Source organism: Octopus sinensis, linkage group LG6, assembly GCF_006345805.1.
Source record: "Octopus sinensis linkage group LG6, ASM634580v1, whole genome shotgun sequence".
Lineage (NCBI taxonomy): Eukaryota > Metazoa > Mollusca > Cephalopoda > Octopoda > Octopodidae > Octopus > Octopus sinensis.
In genome coordinates, this window is record NC_043002.1 from 4,794,873 (window position 1) to 4,811,543 (window position 16,671).

The 16,671-nt window shown below is 38.9% G+C and overlaps 1 protein-coding gene across 3 annotated transcripts in view; it reads right to left on the reverse strand.

Annotated features, from left to right (window-relative positions):
* Nucleotides 1–644: 644 nt before the first annotated feature.
* Nucleotides 645–16,671, reverse strand: part of LOC115213365 (tyrosyl-DNA phosphodiesterase 1) — an 85,415-nt gene continuing 69,388 nt past the window's right edge. For all 3 annotated transcript variants that reach the window (XM_036503600.1, XM_029782307.2, XM_036503599.1), the window contains exons 13-16: nt 16,238–16,345; nt 13,657–13,759; nt 4,167–4,275; nt 645–930 (exon numbers count right to left, since the gene is read on the reverse strand). In XM_036503600.1, coding sequence (XP_036359493.1) covers nt 851–930; nt 4,167–4,275; nt 13,657–13,759; nt 16,238–16,345 — 400 coding nt within the window. In that variant the 3' untranslated portion in view covers nt 645–850. The remainder of the gene's footprint in view (nt 931–4,166; nt 4,276–13,656; nt 13,760–16,237; nt 16,346–16,671) is intronic.

A 16,671-nucleotide genomic window follows, 5' to 3' on the forward strand; every position in this document is an offset into this window, starting at 1 on the left:
CATATATATACATACATATATATATATATATATATATATATATATATATATATACACACACACGTATGTGTGTGAGTCTTTGTCCTGCACCAACACTTCACAAGCAGTGTTGGTTTGTTTGTGTCTCATTAACTTAGCATTTCAGCAAAAAAAAGGACTGACAAAATAAATAAGTACAGGGATCAATCTGACCGACTGAAAAATACTTCTAGGTGGTGCCCCAGCATGGTCTTGGTTTGATGATGAAACAAGTAACCGAGATAAAAGATAAAGATACAGTCTGGGTATTCAAGAGCTGCTTTATAATTTGATAAAGTCATTGAGAAAATCTAAAAGTAAAAGAAACAAATTGCAGGAGATCAACAGAGAAACAATTAAACAAATCTAAGAAAACAAAAGGAAAATAAGATTATTATTATTATTATTATTATCATATTTAAAATGAATATGGTTTTATTTTACTCTTTATTTCAAATAATGTTTGCAGCATTCTCTGCTCTCTAAATGTTTCCCGCTGTCTTATGTGAACTGGGTGCGAATCTCAGGTGTTTCTTAAGAGTAGGGATTTCTGGAATAATCTCTTCAGGTAGATTACAGTAGCATAATTTGTGAAAGTGCCACTGAAGGAAGCAAGGTAAGATTACTCCAGAAGACACCATATTTGTCATTATTATTGTTGTTGCGGGTTTCTTTTTTTCTTTTTTTTTGTGATTTGGTGTTCGTGGTGGTGGTGGTGGTCATGTTAGCAGTATTAGTGAGACGAAATTAAAATCTCAAGTTAGTCAGTCAATCAGCCAGACCTTGTCTTCTTGTCAAGAAAAAAAGTATAGGATGGAAATTGGTTGGTGTACTACAAGAGGGATGGGCACCACATCATACCATTGCAATCAGGAAGCTCCTTGTGTGCAATATCATAAACCCATGGCTCATCTGTAAAGAAATACAAAAACTTTAGAATTGAACTCAAACACTAAAACATCATCATCATCATCATTTAGCGTCTGCTTTCCATGCTAGCATGGGTTGGATGGTTCAACTGGGGTCTGAGAAGCCGGAAGGCTGCATCAGGCCCAGTCTGATCTGGCAGTGTTTCTACGGCTGGATGCTCTTCCTAACGCCAACCACTCCGTGAGTGTAGTGGGTGCTTTTTACATGCCACCCGCATAGGCGCCAGACAGAGCTGGCAAACGGCCACGAACGGATGGTGCTTTTACGTGCCGCCAGGCGAGGCTGGCAACAGACATGAACGGATGGTGCTTTTACGTGCCACCGGCACGAGGGCCAGGCGAGGCTGGCAACGGACACAAACGGATGGTGCTTTTAATTACTTACACAGACACAAGGCCAGAAATATTAAGTGGGGGGGGGTGCAGGGAACAGTTGATTATATTGGCTTACTAATTTACCGGTACTTTATTTTAGTGACCTCACAAAGATGAAAGCAAAGTTGACCTCAATAAGATTTTTTAACTCAAAAACAATAATAACAACACTAGGGAACAGAGTTTTTGTTGTCTGATGTTGGAAACATGTTTCCTACTAATTCTAGGGTGCTGATTTCAAAAATGAAATCTATTTTGCTCTATCATGTCAAAATTTTTCACAAACTCAGATGTCCATTTTTCAATATTTCTGGTATTGTCACCATTTCTAAGGATAGATTTGACTTCATCAAAGGCAAACCCATGTATGGAGCATGACATAACTTTGAAAACAGATTTTCTATGTCATTTAAAGTAAATATAACTACAAAAGTGAAAAAAAAAGTTATGATTTAAGTATCTTTAGTAAATAAAAAGTATCAAACTTGAGCAACTTTCAGTATTTTCAACCTAACCAGTTTCAAATGTCCTTTATACAATTAAATGTTAAAAAACAACATATTTTTGTGGCCCTTCACATCATACATGTCTCATATTTGTGTAATTTATCTGCAGATATCCCCCACGCTTTGCTTAATTTAGTGTGACTGATTGCAAACTAGATGAGATGTGTTTTGTTGAACTTTTAACTGTCTCTTATGAAAATTGGTATTTTGAATGTGCCCTTAACATTTTGATTGTGAGGTCACATGAGCCAAGGTCACTTTTCATTAATTATGGTCAAAGAACTGTGAAAAGCACTTCATGGTATGGTATGCCCTTTATGGAACTTTGCCATCACAAATCTGCATTTGCTTACCTTATAACTGTTGACTATTCTGAAAATGCTTTCCCAGTTATCATCATCGTTTAACGTCTGCCTTCCATGCTAGCATGGGTTGGATGATTTTGACTGAGGACTGGCGAACTAGATGGTTGCACCAGGCTTCAATCTTGATCTGGCAGAGTTTCTACAGCTGGATGCCCTTCCTAATGCCAACCACTCTGAGAGTGTAGTGGGTGCTTTTACGTGCCACCGGCACAGGGGCCAGTCAGGTGGTACTGGCAACAACCTGACTCGAATCTTTTACACACGCCACTGGCACAGGTGCCAGTAAGGCGATGCTAGTAACGATCACGCTCGAATGGTTAGGCAGTGAAACTAAATCACAGATTTTGTGAAGAAACATTATTTCCTTCCTTACTTTAGCATGAAATTGGGTGACAAGACAAAGCCTGGGCGTCCCATATTGTGTGCAAAACCTGTGTTAAATAACTGAGGCAGTGACTGATTCAAGTACTTAAGCAGAAAGTTTCCAGTTTTGTCTTGTGAGAAAAATAAGGCTGGTGTGTTGATGGGCCACATATTAGGGGACTATCACAGGATGAGCTATTTTTGGAGACCATGTCCGGCTTTGAAAAGGAGGCATGGAATGCTTTTGTTGCAGTTGTATCTGGTTTTCTGAGAAACAAGAAACCATCAAATTATGAAGATCTTGTGCAGATCCTGTAAACCAGTTTTTGAGCACTGGGCCCCAGAAAATGTCAATTTTGCCATTAAATGCAAGACTGAAATAAGAAACTAACACAAACCAAGTAATACTTCTTATTGTTTAACAGAAATCTTTATATATAAAAGTGAGGTTGTGTGCTGTCTGTCCCCTTCGATTTAGATTCCTAACTACTCCCGCATTTTGCGGTGCAGTTTATCTTATAGTCGTGATTCATATCGAGCCCTTCTGGGTATTAACACGCGTCTACGATGAGTCTACGATTTAAAAAAAAATTGACCATCATTTTTTTCCATTTTAATGCATTTTTTTCGCTATTATATAAGGAAAGTAACTCTCTAAAAATGTCTACGATGAGTCAACGATTTTAAAAAAAATTTACCATCATTTTTTTTCCATTTTTAATGCATTTTTTGCTAGTTTTTGGCTATAACTCTCTAAAAATGCTTATATAGTTATTTCCCTTACAAACCCAAGCAACGCCGGGCAATACTGCTAGTATTACATAAAATGTTTAATTACACATCTTAGAATAGATATTTCTCTCAAATTGGAGTTTGAACTACTCAAGGAATAAACTCTCTCTTTGTTGCTTTATGGGAATAAATTGCATCGTGTCAGTCTCTTTACACATGAGTGTAAATGTGCATTTGCTGCACAGTCATCTGGACTACTTGCTTGAAAATCCTAAAGCAATAGTGATGAGCAAGGAAAAAGATTCCTCCAAGACATCAAGAACATGGGCACTAAGTATCAAGGCAGGTGGAACACCAGTATGGGGCTGTCTACTGCTGACCACTGCAAAGAGACGGGACATGATGCAATTTATTCCCATAAAGCAACAGAGAAAGTTCATTGCTTGAGTAGTTCAAACTCCAATTTGACAGAAATATCTATTTTGAGATGTGTAATTAAACATTTTGTGTAATATTTCTGTTAAACAATAAAAAAATATCATTTGGTTTGTGTTAGTTTCTTATTTCAGCCTTGCATTTAATGGCAAAATTGACATTTTTTGGTAAAAAAATTAATTCCTGTTTAACAAAACTTATGACATGATATAAAATTTCTGGGGGCATTTCTGAGCCCAACACCACCAAATTAAGTAGGACTAATTGTAAAAAGCAAGACAACTAAACACTTTTTTTTAAATGTTCTCCAGGGTAATCATTCTTAACAAAGACACAATGCCAGGAATTTGAGAGGAAGGAACGGTCAATTTACAAAGGATAAAAGACAAAAGTAACTTAGGTGAGATCTGAACTCAAAAACAAAAAGTTAAAAATATACAAACCATCTTTCTTGTACGGTTTCAATGGAATATCATATGGGAGAACAAAACTTGGTTTTTCAGAGGACAAACCTTCATTTACATCGTTGGTCAACTTAAGCCGCTTCATGTCCTAGAAAATGGAAAATAGCTATTCAAGAAGAGCCATTAAGATATTTCATTAAACATTCAACAAAAATAAAACCATGATTTAATCTATGACCTAATTTAAACCATAATTTCTTTCCTTTTTCCATGCATTTTTGCTTATAACCCTTTCGTTACTGTATTTATTTTGAGATGCAAAGTAAATTGCAAAATGATAATAAAAACATAATAAAAACGTATATATATTCTACCAAATATATACGTTTTTATTCTTATTTTGCAATTTACTTAATCATCGGTATATTATTGTTATTTTAATTTTAATATTTCTATTATATGTAATTTTCTAGATGGTGTAATTTAATTGTTCATTTTGAATTGATAAAAGGTGGGTTTTTTCTAATTTATCATCATCATCATCATTTAGCGTCCGCTTTCCATGCTAGCATGGGTTGGACGGTTCAACTGGGGTCTGGGAAGCCAGAAGGCTGCACCAAGCCCAGTCTGATTTGGCAATGTTTCTACGGCTGGATGCCCTTCCTAACGCCAACCACTCTGTGAGTGTAGTGGGTGCTTTTTACGTGCCACCGGCACGGGGGCCAGACGAGGCTGGCAAACGGCCACAATCGGATGGTGCTTTTTACGTGCCATATATATATAATGTATGTATGTATGTATGTATGAGTGTATACTTGTGTGTGCCAGTGTCTAGACATCACATGTGATATTTGTAAATAAGTATCATTTTCATACAAGTTGTTCATTTCCAGTCTTCTGCAAAAAAAACATGTCTAACTACGGGGAAAATATTACCTTGCCTGGAAACAGGTAAGAGCAGGTGACAGGTAAGGCATCCAGCCATAAAATATTTACCTCAACAAATTCCATCTGCCCACGCGAGTATGGAAAAGCAGACATTAATTGGTGATGATTATATCATCACCATCACCATCATTTAACACCCATTTCCCATGCTTCCATGGGTTGGGCAGTTTGACAGGAACTGACCAAGCCAAAAGACTACACCAAGCCCTGCTGTCTGTTTTGGTAAGGTTTGCTACAATCTTATAATGAGTTTCCATCCTGTTTTTACATTACGTATCCTTTAGTCTGGCTGACTGTTCGGCCACCACTGATGACCTTGTGACCAGCTCCCTCCACATGTCTCCGTCTTCTACCTCTCGCACTGCATCTCTCATCTTTAAGCCTGTCCACTCAGAGATGTTTTCCCACCTCTTTTCCTCTCTACCTCTGCATCTCCCACCTTTGACTGTTCTCTGAAGGATTGTTTTGGCCATCCCTGATGAGTGGGTGACATGCCCACACAACCTGAGCTTGCATTTCTTTACTGTGGTAAGGGAGTTCCTCATAGGACCCTATTGCCTACTTCTTTCTTCTTTTTACTTCCTCATTTCTGACACAATCTCCATATGATATTCCCAAATGCCTCCATCTTGTTTACAGTTAGCAATTCCACTTCCAAGGCTCAGTTGGCCCAAAGGCTAAAGGAGAAAACACTTTCCCAAAGTACCTATTTCTTTACTACCCACAGGGGGCTAAACACAGAGGGGACAAACAAGGACAGACAAAGGGATTAAGTCGATTATATCAACCCCATGCGCAACTGGTACTTAATTTATTGACCCCAAAAAGATGAAAGGCAAAGTCGACCTTGGCGGAATTTGAACTCAGAACATAGCAGCAGACGAAATACCTATTTCTTTACTACCCACAGGGGGCTAAACACAGAGGGGACAAACAAGGACAGACATAGGTATTAAGTCGATTATATCGACCCCAGTGCGTAAATGGTACTTAATTTATCAACCCCGAAAGGATGAAAGGCAAAGTTGACCTCGGCGGAATTTGAACTCAGAACGTAACGGCAGATGAAATACTGCTAAGCATTTCACCCAGCATGCTAACGTTTCTGCCAGCTCGCCGCCCTTTTATGGTACTTTCCCAAAGTACCATTCAGTGAAATAGAAGTCAAGACTACAAGTAACAAAGTAAACTCCAGATCCACACAGCTGAAACAGAAAAAGAGAAGAACACATTGACTGATGTAGTCCTAGATATAATGTCCGAAGCTGTAAGACAGGATGGTCATGACCAAGATCATCTTATCACCTTCAATCAAAGCCCTGCTCGATCTTACACACACACACAGAAAAGACTTATAGACAACAAGCCTAAGGAATCTAGCATTGTCAGGTGATAGCAAAAAAAAAAAGAAAAAGATGCAGAAAACAAAGTTGGGTTTCAAATCCCAGGTTGCCAAGTGAGAATTCATGTTGTTTAGCTATCCAGTTTCAGTGACTTGGAAGACACTGGCTCTGTCATAGAAATATCCTGCTGAGCCAATCATTTAACGAGCTAAGCTCCTGGATTAACATGGCAAACTACTATTAGCGTTTGCCATTTGCGAGGAGATGGGGGAGGGAGAGGGGTTTTTTTAAGGCTTCAAGTGTCACAGCAAATGGGAAAGCCTCAAAAATAAATAAATAAGTATGAAGTTATGTATGAAGAAGATACATTTAATGAAGATATTTCTATTTGTGTGTGTCTGTGTGTGTAGGCATCTATAAGTGTAAATTTGTGTGTGTGTGTGTGTGTATGAACGTGCACGTGTGTTTACATATTCTTTTATTCGATTCAAGTCATTTGACTGTGGCCATGCCGGAGCACTGCCTTCAGTCAAACAAATCAACCCCAGGACATATTCTTTGTAAGCTTAGTACTTATTCTATTGGTCTCTTTAGCCAAACCGCTAAGTTACGAGAATGTAAACACACCATCACTGGTTGTCAAGCAATGGTGTGGGGAACAAAAACAGACACACAAATACACACACACACATATATATATATATGCATATATATATACGACAGGCTTCTTTCAGTTTCCGTCTAGCAAATCCACTCACAAGACTTGCTCAGCTTGAGGCTATAGTAGAAGACACTTGCCTAAGGTGCTACACAGTGGGACTGAACCTGGAACCATGTGGCTGGGATGCAAGCTTCTTACCACACAGCCACGCCTGCGACATATACATATATATATATATATATATATTTAAATAATGAGAATTTAATTAATATCAATTGAAAAACAGTAGCCTATCATATAAAAAATCTGAAAAATCAGAAAAAATTTCAATACATGTGTATATTTAGGGCTAAAAAAGATTGTATGTGATCTTCTTCTAGCATATGGCTATCCACCTAGTGGATTTTTTTAGCCCTAAATACACACACACACACATATATATATATATATATATATATATAATTTTTATGCATATAAAGAAGATAAGTTTAATGAAAATGTATCCCACTAGTCCTCTTTCCCTCTGCATGTGTGTGCTCCAGTATGGCCACAGCCTTTGGGCAGAAATGTATAAAAGAATAAAAGAATATATATATATATATATATTCTTGTATTCTTTTATACATTTCAGAGAAGAAAAATAAAAACAAAAAAGAGAAGAAAGTGAAGAGGAAATTGGAGAAAAGAAGGATTTCAAAAGAAAACATCATGATGATGATAACTATGATGGTGGTGATGGTAGTAATAATAATGGTGGTGGTGGTGGTGGTGACACTGTTGGTGGTGATGATAGAAGTGATGATTGTAGTGGTGGTGGAGATAGTAACAATGCTGCTGCTGATGATGATGACTATGATAATGGTTATGATAATTATGATGGTGGTGATGATGATGGTGGTTATGGTAATGATACTAGTGATGATAAACAAACTGAGTGCAGCACAGTGGGTGTAAGAGTGATTAAGGAGTGGGGGTGGTTGTGTTTAGGGGATGGTGGAGGTGGTCTGAAATTGCTTATTAAGGAACAATAAATAAACTATAATTAAAAGGAACAGCTTTTGCACTCAAAAAGTCTGAAGTTCTTAGAGAGATTATGTCTGGAGAATAGCATGGATTGTTAGCAAGGAGAAGGTATAGTAAAAGGGAGGGGGAAAGCAGTATCAGGTTTTAATTTGGAAACTGGACCTGCACATATGAATGTATATGGCTGTGTGGTTAAGAGGTTTGATTTGAGCCATGTAGTTCCAAGTTCAAAACCCAGTGTGCAGATCTTGGACAAATGTGCTGTACCCATAGCTCCTAGTTGAGTAATGCTTTGCAAGGGAAATCTGATTGATAGGAACTGTTTGCAACCCCACTTTCTATTTTTATGTAGCTAACTTTTATCATTTATTTGTTTCAGTCATTGGACTATGGTCATGCTGGGGCACTACCTTCAAGGATTTAGTCAAACAAATTGACTCCCAGTACATAGTATTTTTTTCGTAAGCCTACCACTTATTCAATCTGTTTCAACATCAAAACACTGATGGTGAAATGCGTATGTTCTATAAAGCATTGAATACCATATCTATTTTTTATATTTTATTTCTATTATTTGGCTCCTAGTAGATGCCCTGAATCGTCGTCATCATTCTCATCATTTAACATCTGTTTTCCACGCTGGCATGGGTTGGACAGTTTGACAGGAGCTAACTAGCTGAAGGACTTTCCAGGCTCCCTATCTGTTTTGGCATGGTTTCTACAGCTGGATGCCCTTCCTAATATCAAACATACTACAAACTACAAGTTAGTTAGTTAGTTAGCCTCTTCTCCTTATCTCCTCAAAGACATACAGCATCTCGAAAGAGTCCAGAAGCTGGCTACCCGCATGGTTCTTGGTCTCAAGCATTTGTCTTATGAAGAAAGGCTGAAGACGCTCGACCTTTATTCTCTAGAAAAACGCCGCCGCCGTGGTGATCTCATTCTTGCTCACAACATCATAAGCGGAAAGTGTAACCTCTCAAAAGAGCTGTTCTTCACTCCTGCTCCAGAGCATCGGCTGCGGGGTCACTCCGAAAAGCTCTATCTGTGACGATTTCATCTCAATCGAAGGAGAGGGGCTTTCTCCGTCTGGGTTGCGGATCCATGGAATAAGCTGCCGGACGAGATAGTGAAGATGCCGACGACCGCTCAGTTCAAAGTCTCCCTTGACCACAAATGGCCTGAACTCTTTACATGAACACCACCCTGTACATAACTCCATGTCTCCCTACATGGCCTTGCTTTTTGCTTTTTGAGCCAAAAAATTAACTAACTATCTAACTAACTAAACTACAAATATTGACATGGAGTGTGGAATACTCTATTGAGCCCAATCTTTGGTTAAGAGCTGTGCTTCACAGAGCCATTTTATGATATGTATATGTGTGTGTGTGTGTGTGTGTGTGTGTGTGTGTGTGTGTGCACGTGATGGTTTTTGTTAAGCAGTACTGATTCTTACAGTTCTGCTGTTTCCTTTCTCAAGTCCTTTGTAAAAACTTTGTTTATACTTCTTGCACTGAGTGATATATAATTTAATTCAATTTAATTTAATTTAATTAATTCTATTCAACCATGAACTTGCATGATTTTTTATATCTCTTTACGAAACAATCGTCTGCATTAATTAAAACTCTCTCATTCATTTCAACATCTTCTCTTCTCAATTTTTAACAAAATTGTTCACTTTTTATGTGATTTCTTTCCATAAATTCACAACACACACACACACAAATATTATATATGTATATATATATGTGTGTGTGTGTGTGTATATATATATGTGTGTGTGTGTGTGTGTATATATATATCTGTGTGTGTGTGCATATACATATATGTCATGAGAATTTAGTAACTTCATGAGAACATGAAATTATGTTAAGTTTTTTTTTAATTGGAGAACTCAAAGTGGATAAAGCTATAAAAAATAGTATGTAAATACTGGGTTAAAATCACTTTTGGGGAGAAAAAGTCAAAGGCTGCTGCCATGCAGTCTCCGCTTTGAATAAATGATGTATATAAATCATCATCATCATCATCTTCATCATTGTTGTTGCTTTACCCTCTACTTTCCCATATTTGCATGGGTCAAATGAAAATTTCTGAAGCACACACTCTATAGCTGCATGCCTTTCCTGTTGCCAACTCTCACCTGCTTTCAAGCATGGTATTATTTCCCCATAACTAGACCAGTTTTTCTCCGAAGACTTGAAAGGAGCATCACTTGTATGATGGTGATGTTTATTTTCAATCATCACATGTTGTCAAGAGTACACACATCATCATCATCACGTTTGTATATATATATAATATATATAATCATCATCATCATCGTTTAACATCCGTTTTCCATGCTAGCACGGGTTGGACGGTTTGACTGGGATCTGGGAAGCCAGAAGGCTGCACCAGGCCCATTCTGATCTGGCAGTGTTTCTACAGCTGGATGCCCTTCCTAACGCCAACCACTCCGTGAGTGTAGTGGGTGCTTTTTACGTGCCACCAGCACAGGTGCCAGGGGAGGCTGGCAACAGTCACAATCAGTTGGTGCTTTTTACATTCCACTGGCACAGGAGCCAGTCAAGGTGGCACTGGCATCGGCCATGTTCGAATGGTGCTTTTTACGTGCCACCGGCAGAGGTATCACAATTAAAATTTCCATTTGATATTTATTTTGATGTTGATGTACTTGACTCAATAGGTCTCCTCAAGCACAGCAGGTCATGTGCCATTTTAAAGCCAGGTACTTATTCCATTGGTCTCTTTTGCCAAACTGCTAAGTTACAGGAATGTAAACTCATCAACACTAGTTATCAAGCAGTGGTGGGAGACAAACACTGACACAGACACATAATGGGCTTCTTTCAGTTTCCATCTAGCAAATCCACACACAAGGCTTTAGTCAGCCCAAGGCTATAGTAGAAGATATTTACCCAAGGTGACATGCAGTGGGACTGAACCATGAACCATACGGCTGGGAACCAAACTTCTTACCACACACCCATGCTTGTGCCTCCTCCTCATTGTGTGTGTGTGTATACACGTCCATACACATCCATAAACACACACACACACACACACACACAGCATTCCGACAGCTAACCACACCATCCAGTCACTGTAAGACTATATTACTGCCAACTGCCATGTGACATTAGCTGACAGCAAGGCAAGTAACATGAACTAGCTAGGGAGGTGGGGGTGGAAGAGTGAGGGTGGGAGGCAGTTCTTGTAAATACCTAACACCTCTAGTCACAACACCACCCCCCCAACACACAAAAAAACTTATCCTCCACCAATACCAACACCAACCGAATCAATATGCCCCAACATTCAACCTTCTCCACATCCACCCCCACCTATTTGTTCCTTCTTTTTTCCTTTCTAAAATGGTAAGATGTAATTCGATAGAGATATGACTGCTATTTCTAGCAGGCCAAGCAACCACGTAGTGGTTCCTACATTGACTTGGTGTAAAAAAAAAAAACAAGTGTAATGTTGCTGCTGCTACAGTTGTTTAGGTCAGCCAGATCAGCCTCAATCAAGTAGATTTATAAGCAAAAGCAATTCAGCCATGACCACCCCATCTATGTTGTGCATCAAAGAGTATATTGTTCAGCAAATCCTTTATTTAAACTTGTAGGGTGTGACTGGAAGGGGAGATCTGGCTGCCATTTCTAGCAGGTTGAGGGGATTACAGAGTGATTTTCTTAACTAGAGTATTGTAGTGTGGAAATGAAATGTTGTTTAGCCCTGAGCCAATCCAGATCAAAACATTCCAGTCATGACCGTCACCTCTTTTTGTATATCGGACACTACACTGTCCAATATATTCTTCTTTATTTAAGATAACATGGCAGGAGCTGAGGAAAATATGGCTGCTATTTCTAGTGGATCAAGCAACTGCATAGCACTTCCCTTGTTGGTTCTATATAGAGAAGACATAAAAATCATCATTGGTGGCATGTGTAAAAGATTTGAGGGAGGTTGTTGCCAGTACTGCCTGACTGGCTCCATGCCGATGGCACATAAAAGCACCCACTACACTCTTGAAGTGGTTGGCGTTAGGAAGGGCATCCAGCTGTAGAAACTCTGCCAGATCAAGATTGAAGCCTGGTGCGGCCATCTGGTTCGCCAGCCCTCAGTCATTCGTCCAACCCATGCTAGCATGGAAAGCGGACGTTAAACGATGATGATGATGATGATTATTTTAATTTCTATGCTTCCATGAATCAGATGGAATTTATTGAGGCAGATTTCCTACAGCCAGATGCTCTTCCTGTTGCTAACCCTCACCCATTTTCAAGCAAGTTGTTTATTCCTCATCGCTAAAACATGCACTGAAAACTGGAAATGGACAACAACACTTTTATGATGGTGACATGTTTAACCCTTTAGAATTCATATTACTCTGTTAAATGCAATACTTTTTCACTCTCCATTACAGGAACTTTTAGTTTCCAAAGAGCCATCCGTACTCAAAAACACCTGTCCTCCACAACAGAAGTGTTAAGGCCACATCCCCTGGTGAAGAGGATTGGCCTGCAAGCATCCTCTACCAGTGCCATGTAAAAGTGCTCACGATGGTGGCACACTAAAAGCACCCAGTACACACTATAAAGTGGTTAGCGTTAGAAAGGGCATCCACCCATAGAAACTAAGCCAAATCAGGCTGGACCCTAGTGCAACTTGCCAGCTCTGATCAAACTGTCCAACCCATGCCAGCATGGAAAGCAGACATTAAAGAAAAATGATTATGATTTTTGTTTACCATGTCGCCTTTCATTTCTGTATCTACCTAGCTCCGACACTAAAGTTACAAGACACTAATCTGTTTTAATACTAATGAAATTATTGTATACAGTGCTCAGGTGCACCACAACTTGTCAGAGAATGCGTATAAAGTATATGCAGTAATGTACAAATGTCTGGAAAGCGAACAATGTATGAGTCAGATACATGCTTGCGTGTGCAAGGAGGGGAGAAAATCAGGTGTAGTGTTGGTGAATCTCAGGAAGCATGGAAGTTTTGAAGGATGCAGTGCTCCGACAACTAACAACTGACGCCGGCAGTTTGTTCCATGCTTCAGCAACTCTTAGCTTGAAAAAATGCTCCCAAAAGTCATATTAGGAGCTATGCTGTTTTCTGACTTTCATGGGAGCTGTGCTGTTTTCTGACTTTTGTCTCTACATGTTAGAAATAACAGCCAAATTACCCTCACAATATACCCTTCCCATCCTAAATAAGGAAAACACATATTGCTACAAAAGTCTCAGCTGGAATGACTGATCACAAGTCTAGACTTGATCAAGGTTAACCTTCAACAGAACAACAGCAATTATTTTATTCACCAAGTGGGCTCTAAGCGCAAAATATAAAGTCTGTTTGGCAGAAAAGAATCAAAGAAGATTCAAAACTAGTTAGGTAGATTCATTTTTTTTTCTGTCCAGAGAAAGGAAAAAGAAGATATTTCTTTACATTTGTCAGAATAAATTAAAATTGTTTTGTGAAAAAATAAAGTTTACTTTCACCACACTCCTACAAATAATATGTAACTTACAAAGACATTTGGTAAGAAAAGGACTCCAATTTCGTATGAACGTATCATGACCTGTGATCCATCCTTCTCCAGTACACCCCAAGCTGCTTTGGACAAATTAGCACTGCAAAAGAGTAGAATATAAATATCAATAGAATCTGAGAGAGAGAGAGAGAGAGAGAGAGTAGACTTTTGAAGACATACAAACACACAAGCATTTCTAAGTATCATACTTGTAATAAGCCATCAAAATATTTTACAAGGCATGTAGATCAGTACTTTTTTCTTTTGCTTTTTCTTTACCAATTAGTCAGGAAGGGAAAGACAGTGCCTATGACTCAATGCTTTATTTTTTTAGGGACTCCAAGACTAATAGGAAGGGAGGCGGTTGTCCTCAAACTGGGGGTCTGACTTGGATGCTTGGAATAGAATGAACCCTGATAAGGACACACAAGGATCAGATGGTGGTGCTAAACTGGGCAACAGATTAAGTCTGCAAGCCAAGAACTCCAAACATAAAGAGGAGAACAAATGCTGATAATCTAACAATTCTGCTGATCCACCACCATAGTCTAGTCGTTTGTCATTGATCCTGTAAAAATGGAAGACAAAGTTGACGTTGGTGGGATTTGAACTCAGAAACCAGAGAGCCAGAACAAATACTGCAAGGCATTTCAGCCAACACTCTAATGATTTAGCCATTTCACCACCTGCTTTGAATGAGGAAGCTTCTACGCAGTTACTCAACCTACTAGAAACAGCAGTAAAATCTCCTTCAAATCACACTCTACTGTCTGAAAAAGCGAAAAGGATAATTTACGTAATATAATCCAAGATCTACAAAATAGATCACATGGCCAAAGTTGGAATGCTTTTGGTTACAGGTATCTGCTTAATGAGGACTGGCCTGGAGTTGAACAACAACAACTATTACAATGGTTATGAGGGTTATAGAGTGAACAACCAACCAATCATGTGGTAGACGTGAGATAGTCAAATAGATAAGGTACTGAGTTCAAATCCATTGCAGTTGTTTCATTTTGTTTTTGGACAGTACCTTCATTTCTATGAGCTTCATTTCACTTCACTTTAACAGTCAGGAAATGTCACTCAAAATAGTCAAATATCTCAGCTGAGAGAAGATTTATTTCATCTGCTTAACACCATAAAACTAAAAGAAAGAACCAGCTTTTAGACACTCACCCACTCAGCACTAATCGTTATCATCATCAGTGCCACTGGTCTGACTCCTGTGCAGGTGGCACATAAAAGTATACCATTTGAGCATGGCTGTTGCCAGTACCACCTGACTGACCCCCGTGCCGGTGGAACACGTAAAAGCACCCACTACACTCTCGGAGTGGGTGGCATTAGGAAGGGCATCCAGCTGTAGAAACACTGCCAGATCAGATTGGAGCCTGGTGCAGCCATCTGGTTCACCAGTCCTCTGTCAAATCATCCAACCCATGCTAGCATGGAAAGCGGATGTTAAACGATGATGATGATGATGATGATGATATATATCATCATCATCGTTTAACGTTTGCTTTCCATGCTAACATGGGTTGGACGATTTTGACTGAGGGCTGGCGAACCAGATGGCTGCACCAGGCTCCAATCTGATCTGGCAGTGTTTCTACAGCTGGATGCCCTTCCTACACACACACACACATTGAAGGTACACATGTCTGTAGAGTGCTCTGCCACTTGCACATTAATTTTATGAGCAAGCTGTCCCATCAACAGGATCAACAGGAATACTCGTCAAAACCAACAGAGTATCATTTTATAAATATATAGACATACAGACAGACAGATAGATATATGTGTGAGTGTGTGTGTGTGTGTGTGCGAGTCCATCCTTGGATAAGATGAATAATGCTACTTGCTTCAGACAGGCCTGACAAACTGTTTGACAGTTTACCTCAGAAGTAAGCAAATGTACAAAGAGTCTGAAGAAAAGGAGAGTGAGGAACCACGAAAGATAAGCAAATATCAGCTGAAGCAACTTCAGTCCATATGCCATTACCAGTGAACTATCTTCTAGAAAAGTCTAAAACACTTAATACTTGTTATCTGAAACTGACTGAAAAGCATCGTAATTAGAATTACTTTGACACTGGAAGAATTTCATTGATGGCTTTTTTTATCATTTATTCAAAAGAGGGAGAGCATTGCTCTCTTTTTCTGAGGCTCTGAGAGTGATAAGAGGAAGGACATTATCCTCAAACTGGATAAAAGAACTAAAAGTACCCAGTACACTTTATGGAATGGTTGGCATTAGGAAGGGCAACAAGCAGTAGAAATTATACCAAATCAGACTAGAATCTCTCGCTTAGCAGTTCTACTCAAGCAGACACTAAATAATGATGATTGCTTAGACACAAGATCTCATTTGATCTCAAGAGCATAGAATATAGTTGATTTTATTGACTCCCAGAATTTGACTGTTTTTCATTTCAGGGGCTTCAGGCGAATGAAAGGCAATAAGTTTGGTGATTTGAACACAGAACATAAAAGGTCATAACTAAACAACAAATACTAACAAATAATAAACTGCAAAGTATTTCATCTGGTACTATATTCTCTTCTGGATACTCACCTTGTAACCATAAACCAGGAGGCGAGAGAATAGTCCGGAGATGGTCGCATGTATGTTTTTATGTGGGGACAAGCTCTGGTGCGACCACGGCCTTCAGATTTCCACTGACTGAAATAAAAGAGAGAAAGTGAGAGAAAGAGAGAAAGACACAAAGGAGAATCATCATCGTTTAACGTCTGCTTTCCATGCTAGCATGGGTTGGACGAGAATGTCTGGTGGATAAGAATGTTGAAACCTCTGAGATGTATGCAAGATTATGCAAGTTCAATTCTAAGCCAAGGCAGTACATAATGCCATTAAAAATCTTAGAATATGAAAAAAAAGGCAACAAGAGAGCCTCTATATGGATACTCAACTTGCTAGAAATAACAGTCAAATCACACTCAAGTGATACTCAGCCATCTACTATAAATGTAGAGGTATGTTGAGTAATG